Source organism: Aulonocara sp. 'chitande type north' Nkhata Bay, linkage group LG1, assembly GCF_057382095.1.
Source record: "Aulonocara sp. 'chitande type north' Nkhata Bay isolate Kocher_YH1m ecotype deep benthic linkage group LG1, A_spYH_male_GT1.1, whole genome shotgun sequence".
NCBI lineage: Eukaryota > Metazoa > Chordata > Actinopteri > Cichliformes > Cichlidae > Aulonocara > Aulonocara sp. 'chitande type north' Nkhata Bay.
In genome coordinates, this window is record NC_141344.1 from 28154242 (window position 1) to 28173822 (window position 19581).

At 39.7% G+C, this 19581-nt stretch overlaps 1 protein-coding gene across 1 annotated transcript; it reads left to right on the forward strand.

The window, feature by feature from the left end:
• The first annotated feature begins 168 nt into the window (after positions 1–168).
• On the forward strand, positions 169–14007 carry LOC147339263 (uncharacterized). Its single transcript, XM_086291480.1, has 4 exons — positions 169–258; positions 425–512; positions 720–3036; positions 11693–14007. Exon 3 carries the CDS (start codon positions 815–817, stop codon positions 1781–1783), a length of 969 nt encoding a protein of 322 aa, XP_086147606.1. The 5' UTR covers positions 169–258; positions 425–512; positions 720–814; the 3' UTR covers positions 1784–3036; positions 11693–14007.
• The last annotated feature ends 5574 nt before the right edge of the window (positions 14008–19581 follow it).

Consider the following 19581-nt stretch of genomic DNA (forward strand, 5'->3'; position numbering starts at 1 on the left):
CATATTCTTCTCTACACACTGCACATGTGTTTTAAATGTAGTTACAGAAAAAAATATTCACAAATGTGTTGACTGATAGACTGATACTTTTGCAACACTGTTTGCGAGGAATGTGTTGCAAAACTTGTAACTGAAGGGTGGTCGGGGTTATAGGGGATTGGGGGCGGAGGGACCGGGAGTGGAGGTCAGCCAATGAGAAGGCAGGAGACAAAGAGGCCTCATTCTCTGCTCTGCCACGCTGGATTTACAACCACATAAGTGAGTAAATCAACATACACAGAAATCCCTCATTCCTTATTAGCAGCGGCAGCAAAAACTGGAGTAAAGACAATTTTAGCTTATTGTAACGGTGCTAAGTAGTTTAAATAAATACCAGTATAAATTACCTGATCAGTGTTCTTCCTTGACATTAGCGTTTGTGCAGTTTTTTGACAGACATTCCGACCACGTTCCAGAAGTGTCTTTAGAATGTCACCATCATCACCTTTCTCAGGTCCATTTGGGATTTAAAGGTAACTTAACTCACTCTAACAATAACAAAAACTTTGCACTGAGTCATTATGTGACGTATACGAGTAAAATCAGAACATCTGTCCTCTTTAACTCATAATAAGAATTGAAATGAAGAGAAGATATATAGATATGTATCATTCACAACTCTTCAACTTGTGTTTTATTACAATCTTCTTAATCCTTTGACATCTGGATGTGTCCTTTAGGTCAGTGGCTCTCAAACTAGTGGCATGTAAATACATGTGCGTCATCAAGGGTTGAGCTATGGACAAATATTTAAGTCGGTCCACTTCATCAAGAAATGCAAAAGCCAAATCGGCTAACATTAGAACATATGACATACATCAGTTTTTGTGAAGACATGTGTGTGCCAACTAAGACCTTTTGCACATACAACAACAATAAACCGTGGTTCACTCCTAAACTCCAACATCTTCGTAAGGCCAAGGAGGACGCCTACAGAAGTGGTGACAGGGCCCTGTACAAGCAAGCCAGGATCACACTGACCAAAGAGATCAAAGCAGCTAAAAGGATCTACTCCCAGAAGCTGGAAGAACGGCTCTCAGCCAACAACCCTTTGTCAGTGTGGAGGGGCCTGCAGGAAATCACCAGTTACAGACACCCCCCACCCACTGTTGAAGTAAACAAAGACCTGGCCAACGAGTTAAACACTTTCTACTGCAGGTTTAAGATGGACAGACTCCCACGCCTCACCCTCCCCTCCCCAGAGACATTGCTTCAGACATTGACCACCAACACACCTTCCACCTCTCCCCCCTTCACCCTCCCCATTCCAGACTCAACGACCACCACCACCCTCTCCAATCCAGACTCAACGACCTCCATCACACCTCTCACCCCCCTTTCCTTCTCCCTGAAACTCAGAATACACACTGAGGATGTGAGCCGACTATTTCAGAAACAGAAGCCCAGGAAAGCCCCCGGACCAGACACCTCACCCTCCTGCCTCATAACCTGTGGTGAACAGCTGGCTCCCATCTTTACTCGCATCTTCAACAGATCCCTGGAGCTGTGTGAAATTCCCTCCTGCTTCAAACGCTCCACCATCATCCCTGTTCCCAAGAAACCCATCATCACAAGACTGAATGACTACAGACCTGTCGCCTTGACGTCTGTGGTCATGAAATCCTTCGAACGACTGGTGTTAGTCCATCTGAAGGATATTACAGGCCACCAGTTGGACTCTCTGCAGTTTGCCTACTGGGCAAACAGGTCGGCAGTGAACATGGGGCTGCATTACATCCTGTAACACCTCGACCCCCCGGGAACTTATGCCAGGGTCCTGTTTGTGGACTTTAGTTCGGCTTTTAACACCATCGTGCCTGAACTTCTCTCTTCAAAACTCTCTCAGCTCAGTGTGTCACCAGCTACCCGAGTCTGTCCTGTGCTCCTCCATCACAGTCTGGTATGGTGCAGCCACTAAACAGGACAAGAGCAGACTGCAGCGGACTGTACGGGCAGCAGAAAGAATCATCGGCGCCCCCCTGCCCTCCATCCAGGATCTGTACCTCTCAAGAACCAGGAAACGGGGCGGAGGGAGATGGCTGACAGCGGACGAGAGTAGACGTGTATTCGTGAGCTCCCTGCGGTAGGCCCAGGAATCTATCTTTATCCTGACTTGCCCTCATACAATTCCGGACCATAGCAAGAGGCAAAGTTACTAAGGAAACTTCTGTATGGCAAGTTATAATTTGCGACACTCAAAACGAAAGAAAACGGCTAAAACTTCAGGACACCTGCACACATTGGCAACAAGAAATATGGCGGATGGGGAGGAGGAATTGCCAATTAGCAAATTACTCAATGCTATCAAGGAAACTAAAGAGGACCTCACGAAACATATTGACAAAAAAACGGCCGATATACAAGCAACCCTGACGAAAATTGAATCCTCTCTTAATGCGCTTTCCGAGCAGGTTGAGGAGATGGAGGCGCGAGTGAGCGCAAACGAAGACGACATTAAAGATGCACACAACCGTGTCGATAAAATGGAGAAATTGACAATGCAACTCAAAGACAAAATTGACGACTTGGAGAACCGCAGTAGAAGGTCCAACCTGAGGATACTGAACATCCCTGAGCAAGCAGAAGGCTGCGACGCTGTGGGATTTTTGGAGAAATTTATACCATAAATCCTGGGGAATGATAACTTCACCTCACACATTACCCTTGAAAGAGTACACCACGTCAGGAAGAAGTCTGACAGACCACGGCCCCTCATTGCTAAGTTTCTGAACTTCAGAGGCAAAGAGAAAGTCCTCCGACTGGCTAGAAGTAGGGGAGAGATGACGTATGAGAATAAGAAAATATCTTTTTTCCCGGATTACAGCGTAGACCTGCAACGCAGAAGAGACGAGTTCCGTGACGCGAAACAGAGGCTGCGAGAGAAGGAGATTGAATATGCTCTGATGTACCCAGCGCAACTTCGCATCAGGCACCAGGGATCTATCAAAATTTTCCCCACTCCTGCTGAAGCACAACGTTATCTGAAAGATCTTCCGAGTGAGTAGACTAAAGTGATCTAATTTGATTTCAACAAAGCAATTCGCTCTTGTACTCTCAGATGAGAAGCCCTCCACTGTTAACTTTGGGGGTGGGGGCAAAATGAAGGGAAAAAAGACTATAACATCAAGCATTGACATAGAAACTCTCCATCCTCCACTTTTCAGACGAATTGGAGATATGATTTATAGTAATCCAGTATTTGATAACTAATATAAATATTTGCTCGTTTCTCAGTTAAAATAATGTGTACGAATTCATAAAAGTACAGATTTTGTGTGCATTTATGATCATGATATCAACCCCCTACTGGATGAGTGTGATTAAATCTTGATCAACCAGTTTATTTGTCCCTTACACAGTTATGTTCTGTATCCGACTGTAAAAATTTAGTACTTTGCTGTAAATATCTCACCAAGAGTGGCTAAAGTTTCAACCTTAACAGCTGCCTGGGCCACCACTATTGTTTAGCTGAATTACCTACCTAATGTGGTTTTGTTATAGGGGTTTTATGAGGCAGGTTTTTATTTTAACGTTTTGGGGTTATGTATGGTCTCTTACCAAAAATTTTACTCATACTTACGCAACTGTTCAGATAGCTCCCTGGTCTAGGCTGTATCTTACTATTATACCCATGGACAGAGCTTCACCACATCGAAACTCAGAAAAGCAGGAATGTGTTCAGAAATCCCCAGAGTTGAATACCATGACACGTACCTGTCCAAGACATTCATATTAAAAAAAAAAACTTAAATTAAGGGTCATCTAACTTGTATATCTTGGAATATTAGAGGGATTAATTCACCTATTAAGAGGGAAAAAATGCTGACATACTTAAAGAGGCAGCGTGTAGATGTCGCTTTTATCCAGGAGAGTCACCTCACAGACGCTGAACATTTAAAATTACGAAGAGATTGGGTAGGCAATGTTTTTTACTCGCCATATACTTCCAAAGCAAGAGGAGTCACCCTGCTTATTAATAAACACCTGAACTTTCAACTAAATTCAGTTGAAAAGGACAAAAATGGCAGATTCTTGCTTGTAGCTTGTGAAATAAATAGAAATAAGATAACTTTGATAAATATATATGGGCCCAACTACGACGACCCTTTATTCTTTAACAACTTAATTGTAAATCGAAAGCACAAGATTACGCTGCTGAAACAAGGAAGAAAATTAAAAGGATCTAATGTCTTTATCAATGAACATCTAACCAAACACAACGCTGAAATAGCCAAAAAAGCGCGACACCTTAAGAAGCTGGGAAAAATCCAAGGCACTTGGACGACGAACTGCAAAATATTCATTAAACTAAACGGATCACCAGAGGAAGCCAAAGTTCTGACCATTAAAAATATGGCGGATCTCGAAAAATATCAGTGAGCAACACGATCTGGACGGCAAACAAGGTAACAGACAACCACACACTCACTTATGACACACACTGGAAGGAAGAACTCAGATACATCTGGAAGAATCAGCTGCATCAGTCAGACAGTTGCAGAATATGATCAATTGGAACTGAAAACATTTAACTATATGGATCACAATACACACGACTTGGAATATGAAATAGATCCAGACAACAACTTTTTCTCATCTAACAATAACAATTGCTGCTACTATACAAATAAAGACTACAATCAGAGGATTAAAACTGAGAATAAATTATCAATTATCCACTTTAACTGTAGAAGTCTCTATGCTAATTTTAGTCATATCAAAGAATATCTTAACCAGTTTTCACATCCATTTAGTGTCATTGCCTTATCAGAAACTTGGATCAATATGGAAAAAGGAACAGACTTTGAACTGGAGGGTTATGAATTCACATTTATAACTAGGCAAAACAAAGGAGGAGGAGGAGTGGCCTTGTATGTGGACAAATCCTTGAAATTTAATGTGGTGGAAAAGATGACGATCGTGATTGATAATGTACTAGAATGTATTACAGTTGAAATTTGTAAAGAAAAAAGTAAAAATGTAATCATTAGCTGTATATACAGAGCTCCAGGTAGTAGTATTGAGACATTTAAAGACTGGATAGAAGAAACATTTATTGAAATAGCTCGCAAAAAAGTTTTCATTTGTGGAGACTTCAATATTGATTTGCTAAACCCAAATAAACATAAAACCACTGAGGAATTTATAAACACAATGCACTGTATGAATCTATTCCCTAAAATTACTAGACCTACCAGGATTACATCACATTGTGCAACTCTCATAGACAACATTTTTGCAAATGACATTGAAAATAAGACTGTAAGTGGACTCCTGATTAACGACATAAGTGACCATCTTCCAATTTTTACAATCTATGATAGGAATTACAAGATCAATAAAATGGACAGTAAAAAAGAGTACAGACGAGTAAGAACAGAAGAAAGAATGAATGCATTTAAAAAAGATTTATTGAAGGAAAACTGGGGTGAAGTATATCAGGAACAGGACGTTAATAGTGCTTATAATAATTTCCTTAGAATATTTACATTACTGTACAATACCAACTGTCCAATAAAGCAATATAGTAGGAAACAGAAATATATGGACTGTCCATGGATAACAAAAGGTCTGCAAAATGCATGTATAAAGAAAAATGCTCTATATAGAGAGTTCTTAAGAACGAGAACTAAAGATGCTGAAATCAGATACAAAAGATATAAAAATAGGTTAACTAATATACTTAGATTTAGTAAAAAGGAATACTATAAGAAGCAATTAGATATAAATAGAAATAATAATAAAAGATTATGGGAAATCCTGAACAGTGTTATAAAATGTGGGACTGGACAAAAGAACTATCCCAAGTATTTCATTTGTAATGACCATGAAGAATACAATATGGATGTTGTGGCAAATAGTCTCAATGAATTCTTTGTAACTGCTGGACCAAATTTAGCAAGAACAATCACTCATCCTGGGAAAGCACAGGAAAAACCCGATACACTGATTGACAGAAATCCATATTCTATGTTTCTCACAGCCGTTGATGAAAATGAAGTTCTTGAAATTGTCAAAAAATGTAAAAATCACAAATCTTTGGATTGTAATGATATTGATATGATAGTGGTTAAAAGAGTCATTGAGGCTATTATAAAACCATTTACATACATCTGTAATTTATCATTTCAAACTGGTCGATTTCCAGACAGAATGAAAATAGCAAAAGTTATACCTCTATACAAATCTGGAAACAAACACCATTTCACAAACTACAGGCCTGTCTCTTTACTACCTCAATTCTCAAAAGTTCTTGAAAAACTGTTTAAAAACCGACTGGAAAAATTTATAGATAAACATAAACTACTCACTGAGAGTCAGTACGGATTCAGATCAAGCAGATCAACATCATCGGCACTATTAGATTCAATAGAATACATCACAAATTCCATAGACAAAAAGCAATATGTGGCTGGGTTATTCATAGACTTGACAAAGGCATTTGACACTATAGATCATGATATATTAATAAGAAAACTGGAACGTTATGGTGTCAGAGGGGTAGTTTTAGATTGGGTCCGGAGTTATTTAAGTGACAGAAAGCAGTTTGTGAAAATAAATGGTGGTTGCTCCTTATGTATGGACATTGCTTGTGGTGTACCCCAAGGGTCAGTTTTGGGTCCAAAATTCTTCAACTTGTACATTAACGACATCTGTAAAGTGTCCAAAGTATTAAAAATGGTTCTCTTTGCTGACGATACAAACATTTTTTGCTCTGGTGATGATCTGCAGAATTTATTGGAGGATATGACTAATGAAATAAGTAAAGTGAAGTTCTGGCTTGATAAAAACAAATTATCATTAAATTTGAATAAATCTAAACTTATGTTATTTGGAAATAGTAGTTTAAATACAAATGCAAAGATTCAAATAAATGGTGTTGATATTGAAAGAGTCAGTGAAAATAAATTTCTGGGGGTAATAATAGATGAAAAACTTAACTGGAGAGCTCACGTAAGATATATTCATTCCAAAGTATCACGAAGCATTGCAGTACTAAACAAGGCAAAACAGGTATTCGACAGAACATCACTTCATATTCTCTACTGTTCACTGGTTTCACCATACTTAAGCTATTGTGCAGAGGTCTGGGGCAATAACTATAAAACCACATTACATTCACTTTTTACTCTTCAAAAGAAAGCAATTCGAATCATCCACAATGCAGGTTATAGGGAACATACAAACTCACTATTTTTGCAGTCTGAAATATTGAAAATTGACGATATAGTGAAATTCCAAACAGCACAAATTCTATTCAAAGCAAAAAATAAAGAACTGCCAGGTAATATTCAGAGTATGTTTTTTTTGAAAGAAGGAAGTTATAATTTAAGGGGTTTTTGTAACTTCAAAACAATGAAGGTACGTACTACAAGAAAAGGCTTTTGTGTTTCTGTTCAAGGAGTGAAACTATGGAACAAACTGAATATGGAATTAAAGCAATGTCCAAACATAAAACTGTTCAAAAAGAGTTATAAAAATATGATCTTCTCGATCTATAAAGAAAAGGAAAATATTTAAATTAAGTGAATGTCTCTATTTAAAAACAAACAAACAAAAAATTCATGATGTGATATTATAGTATATAGTATATCAGAAATCTGTTCACTATTTTTATTACAAATTATATCAGTAAGGAAGCTGACTAAATATTCACTGATAATTTATGGGACAGGGGTGGGATTAAATAAGTGTATACTTCTTCCCACTCCCTTTCAACATGTAAATTAATCAGAATGTTTTTTTGTATGTAATTTGTATAGTATATATTTTTTTTTCTCTCATTTCTTTTCTAAATGTACTTGTATATTGTTCACATGTTGAAATAAATTACCAATCAATCAATCAATCAATCAATCAATAATGAAAGTGGCTACAATTGAGGGCCAGTATATTGTGGGTGGAGACTTTAATTTGGTCCTAAATCCCTCTTTGGATCGGTCCTCACCCAAAACAGCTTCACTATCCAAGGCAGCAACAGCACTGAACCAAGGTATGAAGGATATAGGCATAATTGATGTGAGGCGAAACCTTCATCCAGGCCAGAGGGACTTCTCCTTTTTTTCACCAGTACATAATACACACTCTAGAATTGATATGTTTCTTGTACCACAAAATATGACGGCAACAGTGATAGATTGCTCCTACTTAGCGACTACTTTTTCAGACCATAATCCCATTAAACTTTCCTGGGCTACCAATATGTCGCAAAGTGCAACCCACAGGTGGAGGTTTAAAAATTATATGCTAGGAGACTCTGATTTTATTTCATATATGAACACTAATATTGAAATTTTCCTAGATGCCAATTCAAACTCCTCTTCACATGCCAATATTTGGGAAGCTCTCAAAGCCTATATGAGAGGTATGGTTATGTCATACGGTGCCAATAAGGTTAAAAAGGTTAGAGAGAAGATAACTAAATTGGAGATTGACATTAAAAACTTGGAGCAGGAATATATTGCTACCAAAAAGGAAGAATACCTCAATATATTAACAAAAACAAGGTTGCAATATGATAATTTATGCACCAGCAGAGCAGAAGCAGCCATGGCCAGAACTAGATATCACTACTACGAATTTGGAAACAAAACAAGTAAACTACTGGCCTGGCAAATTAAGAAAGAAACATCTGATAAATTTATACGGACAATATTAACGGAAGATGATAAACTTCTTGATGAATCAGCACTCATAAATGCCGAGTTTAAACGGTTCTATGAAGATCTGTATAAGGAGCAAGGGATCGACAGTACTGCTGCAAAAAGATTTATAGATGGAATAACCCTTCCTAAATTACATAATGAGGACAAAGAACTGCTTGATGCAGATATATCTGAGATGGAGGTTCTTCGAGCCCTCAAGTGTTTACAAAATAATAAGACCCCTGGACCAGATGGATTCCCAGTTGATTATTAGGCTTTTTCTAATAAATTATTGACACCACTTACAAATATGATTAAAGAAGCTTTAGAAAAAAATAAATTACCAGAATCATTGGAAATTGCAACAATCACATTACTGCCAAAACCGGGCAAGGACAAACAGAGATGTGACTCTTACAGACCCCTCAGCCTCTTAAATGCAGATTTTAAAATATTATCTAAAATAATTGCACTCAGATTGGAGGACATTATGCCTAAGATAATAAATACCGACCAAACAGGCTTCATTAAAAACAGACATGGAGCAGATAATGTGCGACGTTTGCTCCATATACTGAACACTGCTCAAAAAAACCAAGACCCACTGCTAATAATCTCCATGGACGCTAATAAAGCATTTGACAGGATTGAGCCAAACTTTCTATTTCAGGCAATGGAAGCCATGGGCTTCGGAGAAAAGTTCACCCGCTATGTTAGGACACTTTTTAATGCCCCCAGAGCCAATATCATAACAAATAATGTGCTCTCAGGCACTTTCTCTTAAACTAGAGGTTGCAGACAAGGTTGTCCAAGCTCCCCCTTGCTCTTCGCGATTGCGATCGAACCACTAGCAGTTGCCATCCGTACTAATATCTGGAATCAAATTTGGCACAAGTGAACGTAAACTTTCTCTATACGCAGATGACCTCCTACTGTATATAACGGACCCTCTTAAATCAATTCCCTCTTTAATGAAGTGTCTTAAAGAATACAGTGCAGCCTCAGGATACAAGTTAAACTATACCAAAAGTGAGATTATGTTATTAAATATACAAGATAGCCGTATTAGAGCTCTTACTGACCCATTACAGTGGTGTAATAATGGATTTACGTATTTGGGTATACAAATTGGTAAATCCGAGGATCAAATATTCAAACTAAATTATATCAAACTGTTGGAGCAAACCAAACTTAATATTCAGAGATGGATGGATTTTCCATTATCTCTTATAGGGAGAATTAATGTTATTAAAATGAACACTTTGCCTAAGTTTATCTACTTATTTCAATGTCTCCCTACAAATGTTCCTAAAAGTTTCTTCAAAGAGCTTAATAAACTCATAACTTCTTTCATATGGCAAAAGAAAAATCCAAGAGTCAAACTCTCCTCACTACAGGCCCCATATTCAAGGGGAGGACTTAATTTACCAAACTTTAGGAACTATTATCTTGCCTCCCAGTACCGATCAATTTGGATCTGGCTACATGCAGAGAGGAGTGAGGTTCGATGGGTTCCAATAGAACAACATGAGGTGAACCCCATACCATTAAAAGATGTTCCATTTTTAGGTACAAAAAAATGTCTATCCAAGCTCACAAACAATTTGATAATATTAAACACCTTCTGTGCCTGGCAGGAATCCCACTCACTTCTGAAAATAAATATCTCATTTCTTAGAAGGACACCCTTATGGGGCAACCCTGATCTCTCTCATCATATTGCTGACCCAATATTGCGGGGATGGAAGGACAGAAATATTCGAACTGTTGCCGACTTATACAATAATGATACATTTATTGACTTTCAACAACTAAAGGAAAAATTCAAACTCCCAGGACAAAGTTTCTTCAAATTCCTACAAATAAGAGATTGGGTCAAAGAGAAATCCAAAGGATTATTCCCCGAGATACCTAAAGAAACTCCTCTTGAAACGCATCTTTGCACCAAACCATGGAAGTCAATAAAAGGAATAGCATCTTCTATATATACTATTATCAATGAAAAGTTACCTGACCATAATAAAGCGTCTATAAAAAGAAAATGGGAGACAGACCTGGGCTATGTCTATGAAGAGGTAGAATGGCACCATTTATTGGAACAGGCACAGACCATGTTAATTTCTACAAATCACAGGCAAATGCAATTTAATATATTTCATAGGATATATTACACCCCTTATAGGTTACATAAAATTGATACTAATTATTCCCCCAAATGTTTGAGATGTAAGGTGACAGATGGTGATCTCCTGCACATGCTGTGGAATTGCCCAGTGATAGAAGAGTTCTGGAGACGGGCCATTGAAATAATCTCAAGAGTAATGGGGATCCAAATTGAACTGGACCCAAAACTATGGATTCTAGGTGACACAGGTTCTATAAATGTGAATTATCATAAGAAATATTTTATTTTACTTGCGAGTACTGCAGTGAAAAAATGTATTTTGCTACATTGGAAATCTGAAAACGCTCCAACACTGAGACACTGGATTAATGAGCTAGCGTCCTACTGCACACCTGAGAAGATATTGCATAGTGTAAAAGGGAAATATGGAACCTTCGAAAAAATTTGGGGCCCCTTCCTGTCAGTACTACCGTCTTTGGACCTAACAGATCATAGAGATGACGCAAATCCCCCTGGGTCTGCCTTGAGTTGATCCCCGGTTAGGCCCTCCTGACTCGATTTCCTGAATGCTGCAGTTTTATCTTGTGGGATGTTGATTCCTGTGCATGAGAGTTTCTATAGATAGGTGTAAATATGGGCTGTCTGGATACACGAATGTGATGAGGTTGAGAGCCATACAGGGGTAAAAGGGTGGGGGGATGGTGGGAGGGGTTCACATGATGTGTTTTCTGTTTTGCTCACTTTTTTTTTTTTGAATTCTTTGTTTTTTGTTTGTTTTTGTTTGTTTTAAATTTCTGTAATTATCAATATTGTTATTATTATTATTATTATTATTATTATTATTATTATTATTAAGCCTGTATTTTCTGTGTTTGGTTTTCAGATGTTTGAGGTTATCCTTGAAAGGCATAGATACAAGAGTGTGCACCTGGGAGTGCTTCTGTGGTCACAATGGCCTGCCATGCTGTGGTTATTTGATGATACTTGCTCTGTCCCATAGTTGTGAGTTTTCTGTTTGTTTGTTTGTTTTTGGGGTTTTTTTTGTTTGTTTGTTTTTTGCTTTGTGTGTCTGTTTGTTTTTGTTCGTTTTCCAATTTAAAAATGAAAATAAAGCTTAGAGAAGAACCAGGAAACGGGCAGGGAAAATAATCACAGACCCCTCACACCCTGGACACAGACTTTTTGATCTGCTGCCCTCTGGCAGACGGTACAGAAGCCTGCAGACCAGGACCACCCGACACAGGAACAGTTTCTTTCCCCTCGCCATCTCCCTTCTAAACAGTTGTAGTATTCATTCCACCTCATTTCATTTCTGTATTTTATGTATATAAGTTTAGATTTACACAGCTTTGTGTATGTATGTGTGTGGCGGAGGTGTGGTCCCGGGCGCGGCTGCAGGGGAGGAGTGGTGCAGTGAGCTCAACGGGGCGGTGCTGGAGATGCTGGTGAGAACAGCTGATGGCGATTTGGACTGATGGTGGTTTCCTTCCCTTTTTATAGTGAGATGGAGAGGAGCGGAGGGAGAGGGAAATCAGCTGGGACCGACAGCTGTCAGACTGTGTTCAGTCATAAACCAGGGAAAACTATAAATAAATGTGATAAAGACCTGTGTGTGTGTGTGTGTGTGTGTGTGTGTGTGTGTGTGTGTGTGTACCTGTGTGTAGTGCATTTCACAATGTGTATGCATGTATAATGTATATATAGACGTGTGTGTGTGTGTGTGTGTGTGTGTGTGTGTGTGTGTGTGTGTGTGTGTGTGTGTGTGTGATTTAAATTGCTGTGCTTGAGAGTCATCATCTACCGGAACCAAATTCCTTGTATGTGTCTGCACATATACTTGGCCAATAAACACAATTTTGATTCTGATTCTGGTATGACAGTTACCTGGAGTTTGTGTTTATTGAGAATGATGAAGGAGGAGTGAGGGGACTTCCGGTGTCATGGTGGCGAGAGTAGCAGCATAAACAGGAGCTCCTGCATCGATAGCTAAAATAATCCGCAATTCAAGAATATAATCCATTCAAAGCGATTTTCCTCTCAAGAATAATGAGCGGAGATAAAAATAAGAAGGGACGAGCCCCAGGCCGAAGCTTAGAAACGCGACTTGAGAGTAAGACAAATGAGGTTACCGCCGCCACAAGCAGGATCGAGGAGGTGGGGAAACGTCTGGAAAAAATGGAAAGAAACATGGTAGGGAAGGAGAAATGGGACATTGGAGTGAGGGATGCCATTGTTCAGCTGCTGGATAACCAGAGGCAGCTCCAAGAGAAGGTTACGGATTTGGAGGGGCGCTCACGCCGTAATAACATACGGCATCCCTGAGAACATAGAAGGCACCTCCATGCTAAGGTATGTGGAAAGCATGATGATAAAGGAGTTGGGGGACGGCGTGGACTTGGGCAGCGAGAAGAACCTAGGGATAGAGAGAGCTCACCCCGGCAGTGGCGTGTCCAGCGGGGTGGCCTGGGGGTGCACAGGCCACCCCCCCAACCAGACTGGCCACCCCAGGTGCCACCCCGAAGCTAAAACAATAAAATTTAATGAAATATCAAATGTATGATTATGGTTTCACAGTGAAGCTCAGATATCCGAGGGTAAGTGAATGCAGCACCGGATTCTGCACTATGAGCATCATGTTAGCAAAGGTAGGAGAGCCAAGCACGAAAGACAGCACCGCAGAAAACATTTTTTCGGTGAAAGATTAACAAGTTAACATAGCTGGACTAGCCATCGGACATTTGCACGGTGGGCTGATGACTTATTATTTTTTTTTTTGTAATGGCATGAACAATGAGAGGTGGTGGATTGGCCAGATGCTGGCCGATGTGTAAAAATAACTCAGTTGTTTGGTGGTGGCTATGGGAGAGCTTCCACAGAGGCAACAGGTGGATGAGGGAAGGTGAGGCAGGAGGAGAGACCCGAGGTGGCTGCCGGTCCAAGTGTCAGGTGAAGTTATGACCTGCAGTCTATCTGGGTCCGATATAAACCAAGTTTAGGTGCAGTTTATTTTCGTTGTGCTAACTTTTTACAGTCAGTTACAATACCTCATACTGTGTGAGCTAGCATGAGGAGTTTCTATACAGCTGTTCGGTTGCTATGATGTTACTGATAGTGAACTTTGTTTTATTCATAAGGTTAGTTAGTAGAGTTGCCAACAGCTCCTTAAAAAATGGAATGGTCCCTCATTCAGAGAAAATATTACGCGTTTCGTATTGAGCTGAGAAGAGACGCAGTTTGTCCCGTACTTCAGCTAGGATGGAAAAAGACACAAAGCTGGAGTTATTCTGTCTTTACAGCTGCCTCTTCTATTGCTACTTCAATCATGAAACTGATCAATGATCAGCTGATCGTCTCTCTTGTTTGTTTATCGCCCACTTTGCGCCAGAAACAGGAAACCAGCAGATGTCGCGCTAAACAACAGCAGCACGTTTAAGCTTGATCAGCTGTTGTTAGAATTTATTTAATATTAATTTCTACTATCAGCTGATGTTTGCTGGAGCCACAGCTGTAAAAGCTGCTGGTCATGATGTCGGTTTGGTTATCTGGTGAGAGGGAAACATGAGGATGAAACCAGGAGATGTCCTTACTGAATCATCAGAGCTGAACAGGTGATGGAGAAATAGGTTTACCCTTTAGGCGACATGAATGAGTTGAAGGGAAGTTATGAACTGTTTCTGAGAGACAAATAACACCAGGATCCTTTTCTATGTAGCTGACAGCTGGTAACTGTGCAGGGGCGGATCTAGCAAAGTGTTGCCAACACAAATTCCCACCCGAATTTGTGTTGCCACCGACCGTATACGGTCGGGTGGGAATTTGTGTTTCATGTGTTGAAGAGATTTGGGCTATGTGACAGGTTTATTCAATGTATAAGAATGATTTATATGTCTCCAACAGCAAGGATCAAAGTTAATGGAAGCCTCTCAAATCGGATAACACTACAACGTGGCTGTAGGCAAGGCTGCCCGTTGAGCCCGCTGCTCTTTAACCTTTTCATTGAACCGTTGGCTCAATGCATCAGGGAAGAGACTCGATTGGAGGGGGTTACAACGGGGAATGTGGAAAATAAAATTTTCTTGTATGCAGACGACGTGCTGGTAGCGCTAGGAAACCCGGAAGAGGGAATTTCTCTGCTTATGGAAATACTGGAAGAATATGGCAGACTGTCTGGTTATAGACTAAACATTCAAAAAACTCAAAGCTTGACATTCTTCTTTAACCCCTCAAGACAATTGGTAGCAAGATATAGATTCGGATGGCATCAATCTCAAATGGAGTATTTGGGGATCCTGCTGACAAAAGACCTTGCATTGTTATATGAAGTTAATTATAACCAGGTGAACAAGAAGATATATGAAGATCTGGAGAGGTGGGGTCTGCTCCTCCTCGATCTGGGCAGCAGATTTAGAGCAATAAAGATAACAATTTAGGGAGTGGGATATGCATTGCTCAAGATTTGTATGGGGAAATGAAAGGTCGAGAGTGAAATATGCAACAATGCAGCTGCCTGGTGAGCGCGGGGGGGGGGCATGTCTCTACTGTGCTTTGAGGATTACTATCTGGCTGCCCAGATCAGACCTCTAGTGTGCTGGTGTAACTCTAAGTTTGAGGCAAAATGGAAGGACATTGAGCTTTCTTTGATGGATTTCCCAATACAGTCTGTTCTGGGGTCTCTTGAGAGTTTACCACAGGCATATCAGATGCAAAATTTATGTGTAAGTTTTTCCCTGAAAAAATGGGCAGATGTGATTAAAATTTTTGGTCTTAATAGGGAAATAGGGTTGCTGGGATGGCCAGCGTATCTCCCACGCTTCCTTCCAGCATTGTTAGACCATAAATTCAGGGAGTGGTCCAGGCATGGAATCACTGCGATCTGTCAGATAGTGAAGCATGGGGAGCTGATAAATTTTGAGGACGTGTCAGATTTACGAGATCGGCAGGGAAGATTTTTATCGTTACCTACAGGTTCGGAGCTTCTTCCAGAAGGAAATTAGAATGCTTGACGCAGATGCTAGTGGTGTGATCCAAATATTTATGGATGCTTATGGTGAGAACATTATAAGAGGTACTATAGGCAAAATGTACAGAAGTTTTACAGTTATGAAAAAGACCTCAACAAGATATGTCAGTCATCGATGGGAAAAAGAAGCAGGTATAACTATCTCAGAGGAAGATTGGTTGCGGATGTGGAAGAATGTGTTATCTACCACAAATTCTTTAACATGGCGAGATTTTGGATGGAAGAATTTAATTAGATTCTTCATCACACCAAAGTGGAAATCCAAAATAAGTGGTTCAGGCGCTTCATGCTGGAGGGAGTGCGGGGAGGTCGCTGCAGGTTGCTTCCATGTCTTCTGGTCATGCCCTAAACTGAAGACCTTTTGGGAGGAGACTAAACAAATGGTGATGGATGTGCTAGAAGTAACACTGGACTTCTCCTTTAGTACCATGTACCTTGGGAATATCCCTGAGGATATAAATAACAGAGACTCATACTTAATGAAAATAATTATGGTTGCATGCAAAAAGGCAATTACTAAGTGTTGGTTACAGACAAACTGATACCTCTGTAATGCAGAGAGACAGCTGCGAATTTGTTTGAATGGAACATGCACCTGTGTAATATGTAATTTGTGTAAGTAAAACAAGGCGTTGTGTATTTTGGAATATGTGAACATATGTGAATGTGTTGGTTTCCCTTGCCCTCTTTAGTTCTGTATGTAAAATAAGATGAAAATCAATAAAGAGAAAGTGTTAAAAAAAAAAGAGAGAGAATGATGAAGGAAAACCAAAATGTGCTGTGTGCCCTTAAGTGCTAGCAAATGAAGTAATGAAGCCAGCAAAGCTAAAGTTGCATCTCATTACAAAGCACCCAGAGTTTTATCAGCATGAAGTTTACAAGGGGCTCCTCGGAAAAATTTTACCCAGTGTAAGATTCCCTGGTCCCCCCCCAAAAACGAGAACCCCTCCTTTAAGTTATTGACTCATCTCTCAAAGTACAAAGGCAAAACTGTAATGTCTTCAGCAAAAGTTAAGAGAATATCTTTAAATAGTCATTCAAATAACAATGTAGAAGCTGGCAAAAAAACAACAACATTGTGTATAAATATAGAGCTGTATATGAAATGTGTCTGTGAGTACTTCAAAGTAGTCCAAATACTCAGTGGTCCAAAAGTACACTTAGCAGATGCTGCTTGCTCTTCTCAATGGCACCAGCAGGACCCGGAAGGAAAAGTTTCCTCACTAACAGAAGGATGAATAACAATGACTTAAAGGCTACCACCTGCAAAAAATGTAATTGCAAGAGCAATACACACAATGATATCACATCTAGACATAAATACAAATAAGATGGCTTGAGGAAGGTTGCAGATGAGAGCGGCAATGGATCCAAAGCAGAAGCGTCGGATTATGCCTTCAGGATCAAGGGTGCAGACATCGAAGTCCAGCAGCAGCAGTCAGCATACAGCATTAAGGCAAAAGGTCTGCTGGTGGGCACCTGGGATACCTCACACATCATTAACGACATAGCCAAGTTCAAGAGCTCAAACCAGAGACGCACAGGAGCTGGAAGATGGTACCCTGTACAGAGGCATCGCCCAACAGAGAGGGGGACGCAGAGATGTTACTGATTGACGATACAGGCCAGTGATGCAAAGCAATGCTGAAAGATGCGCTGTTTATTCCATCATACCCCCAAGACATTTTCTTAGTAAAGTCAGCCACTATATTAGCAACAGTCAACTTTAAACAAGGGCAGGACATGTTGACCCACAAGGACGAAACATTCAAACATTCAGTTGTATGGCAAATTATACATATATTTGCAAACTGAAGTTGAGAGTAATGATAAATGTAATGCTTGTCATGACGAACAGGGATGGCATGAGATATTAGGTCATTGCAACTATGAAGATATACTAAGATTTCAGAGTGTTAACGGTATGCAAATTACATGAAAAACTGACAGACCTGATCAGGAATGTGAAGTGTGTATCCAGGGAAATCACAAACCCGGAACAGAAATCCCAATACAAGAGCAAAAGCTCCTTCACAAATGGTACACACAGATTTAGCAGGTCTGATGGCCACTAAATCTATTGATGGGTACAAATATGTGCAGTCATTCACTGATGATTATTCAAACTCAGTGTTTGTATATTTCCTGAAGACAAAAAACTGATACACTGCAAGAAACAGAGAAATTTCTAGCAGATGTTGCACCATATGGCAATGTAAAATGCATCAGATCGGACAATGGTACAGAGTTCACCTGCAGAGATTTCCAAACCCTGCTAAGGAAAAATGGCATTAAGCATGAGACATCAGCGCTGTACTTACCCCATCAAAATGGTACAGCCGCGAGGGGGTAGTGTACTCTTTTTGAAATGGGCAAGTGCATGTTAATTGAGAGTCACTACCAAAATGCCTGTGGAACTATTCCTATCCAAACAGCAGCTGTAACACAGAACAGATGCTGTAATAAGCGAACAGTTATGGATTTATCAAAAAGGGAGAGAAGAAAACTTAGTCATCTAAATGACTTTGTAACTGACAACAGTGGTAGCAACCATACACTACCATAGACTACTGATAACAGGGCAGTGTGTGCTGTCCCACACACATTTAGAATCATCTAACTCAAAGAACTGGATTAAAACTATGGATGAAGAAATCCAATCATTAAGGGAAACGACACTTTCACCCAAACCACTTCACCAAAGAGGAAGAAAACAGTGCGGGGAAAGTCGGTTTATTCCGTTAAGAGTGACATTGAAGGAAATGACTAATACAAAGCGAGATTCATAGCCAAGGGCTACAGCCAGAAGATGGGGATAGATTATGGAGAGACATTCTCACCAGCAGCTAACTTAACAAGCATAAGAGTTCTGTTACAGAAAGCAGCGCAGGACTGTTACTCCATCAAATGGATGTGAAGACAGCATGTTTACACGCTTCCATCGATTATGAAATCTACATTGATCAGCCAGAAGGTTATGAAGAGGGGTGAGGTAAAAATCCTTGTATGAGTTAATCTGGTTGTAACCGGCCCTCGAGGCCATGAGTTCGACACCCCTAAAACGCAGCCGTGAAGAGAGGATGTAATGTGTGTTAGTGTGTAATAAAATTTCCAAAGACCTTCCGGATATTTTGCCTCTGTTGTCATTTTCCTTCGAGTTGATCGCTGTTGATGCTGCGTTGCTCAACAGCAACGATATCCTAATACTTTAAGGTAATTGTTGTGCATATTGCATAGAATTGAATGTAACTGTATATTATACATTAGATGTCAGATAACTAAATAATTCTGGTTAAATCATTCCGTCAGTGAGACACTTTGATAAGTTTTCACATATCGAGCACCAAAACCTCTGAACTGGTGGACAGAACCAAAGATCATGGATGTAATTGTCAGGTGCATTGCCTTGACAGTGTGAGCAGTTGTTAGAAGACGTAAAACCCATCCTGAACATCCATTGACATTTACTGTGCAATCAATGTAGTGTTTTGTATACAAAACACTACATTGATTGCATTTAAAATTAATGCATGCATTAAAATTAATGCATAAATTAATGCAATATATTGCATTAATTTTAGATTGGGATTTCTAATCAATTTAAAGGTTTGCAAGCATATTTGAGACCAGATGACTGATAGATCCGCTTCCCATTTTGCAATAGGGAGGGATATTGGCTCATCTATTTTAGAGAGTGTCTTATGTATTTTAGACAGTAATTTGGGGGGTTTGAGATTAAGGAATTGTACCAC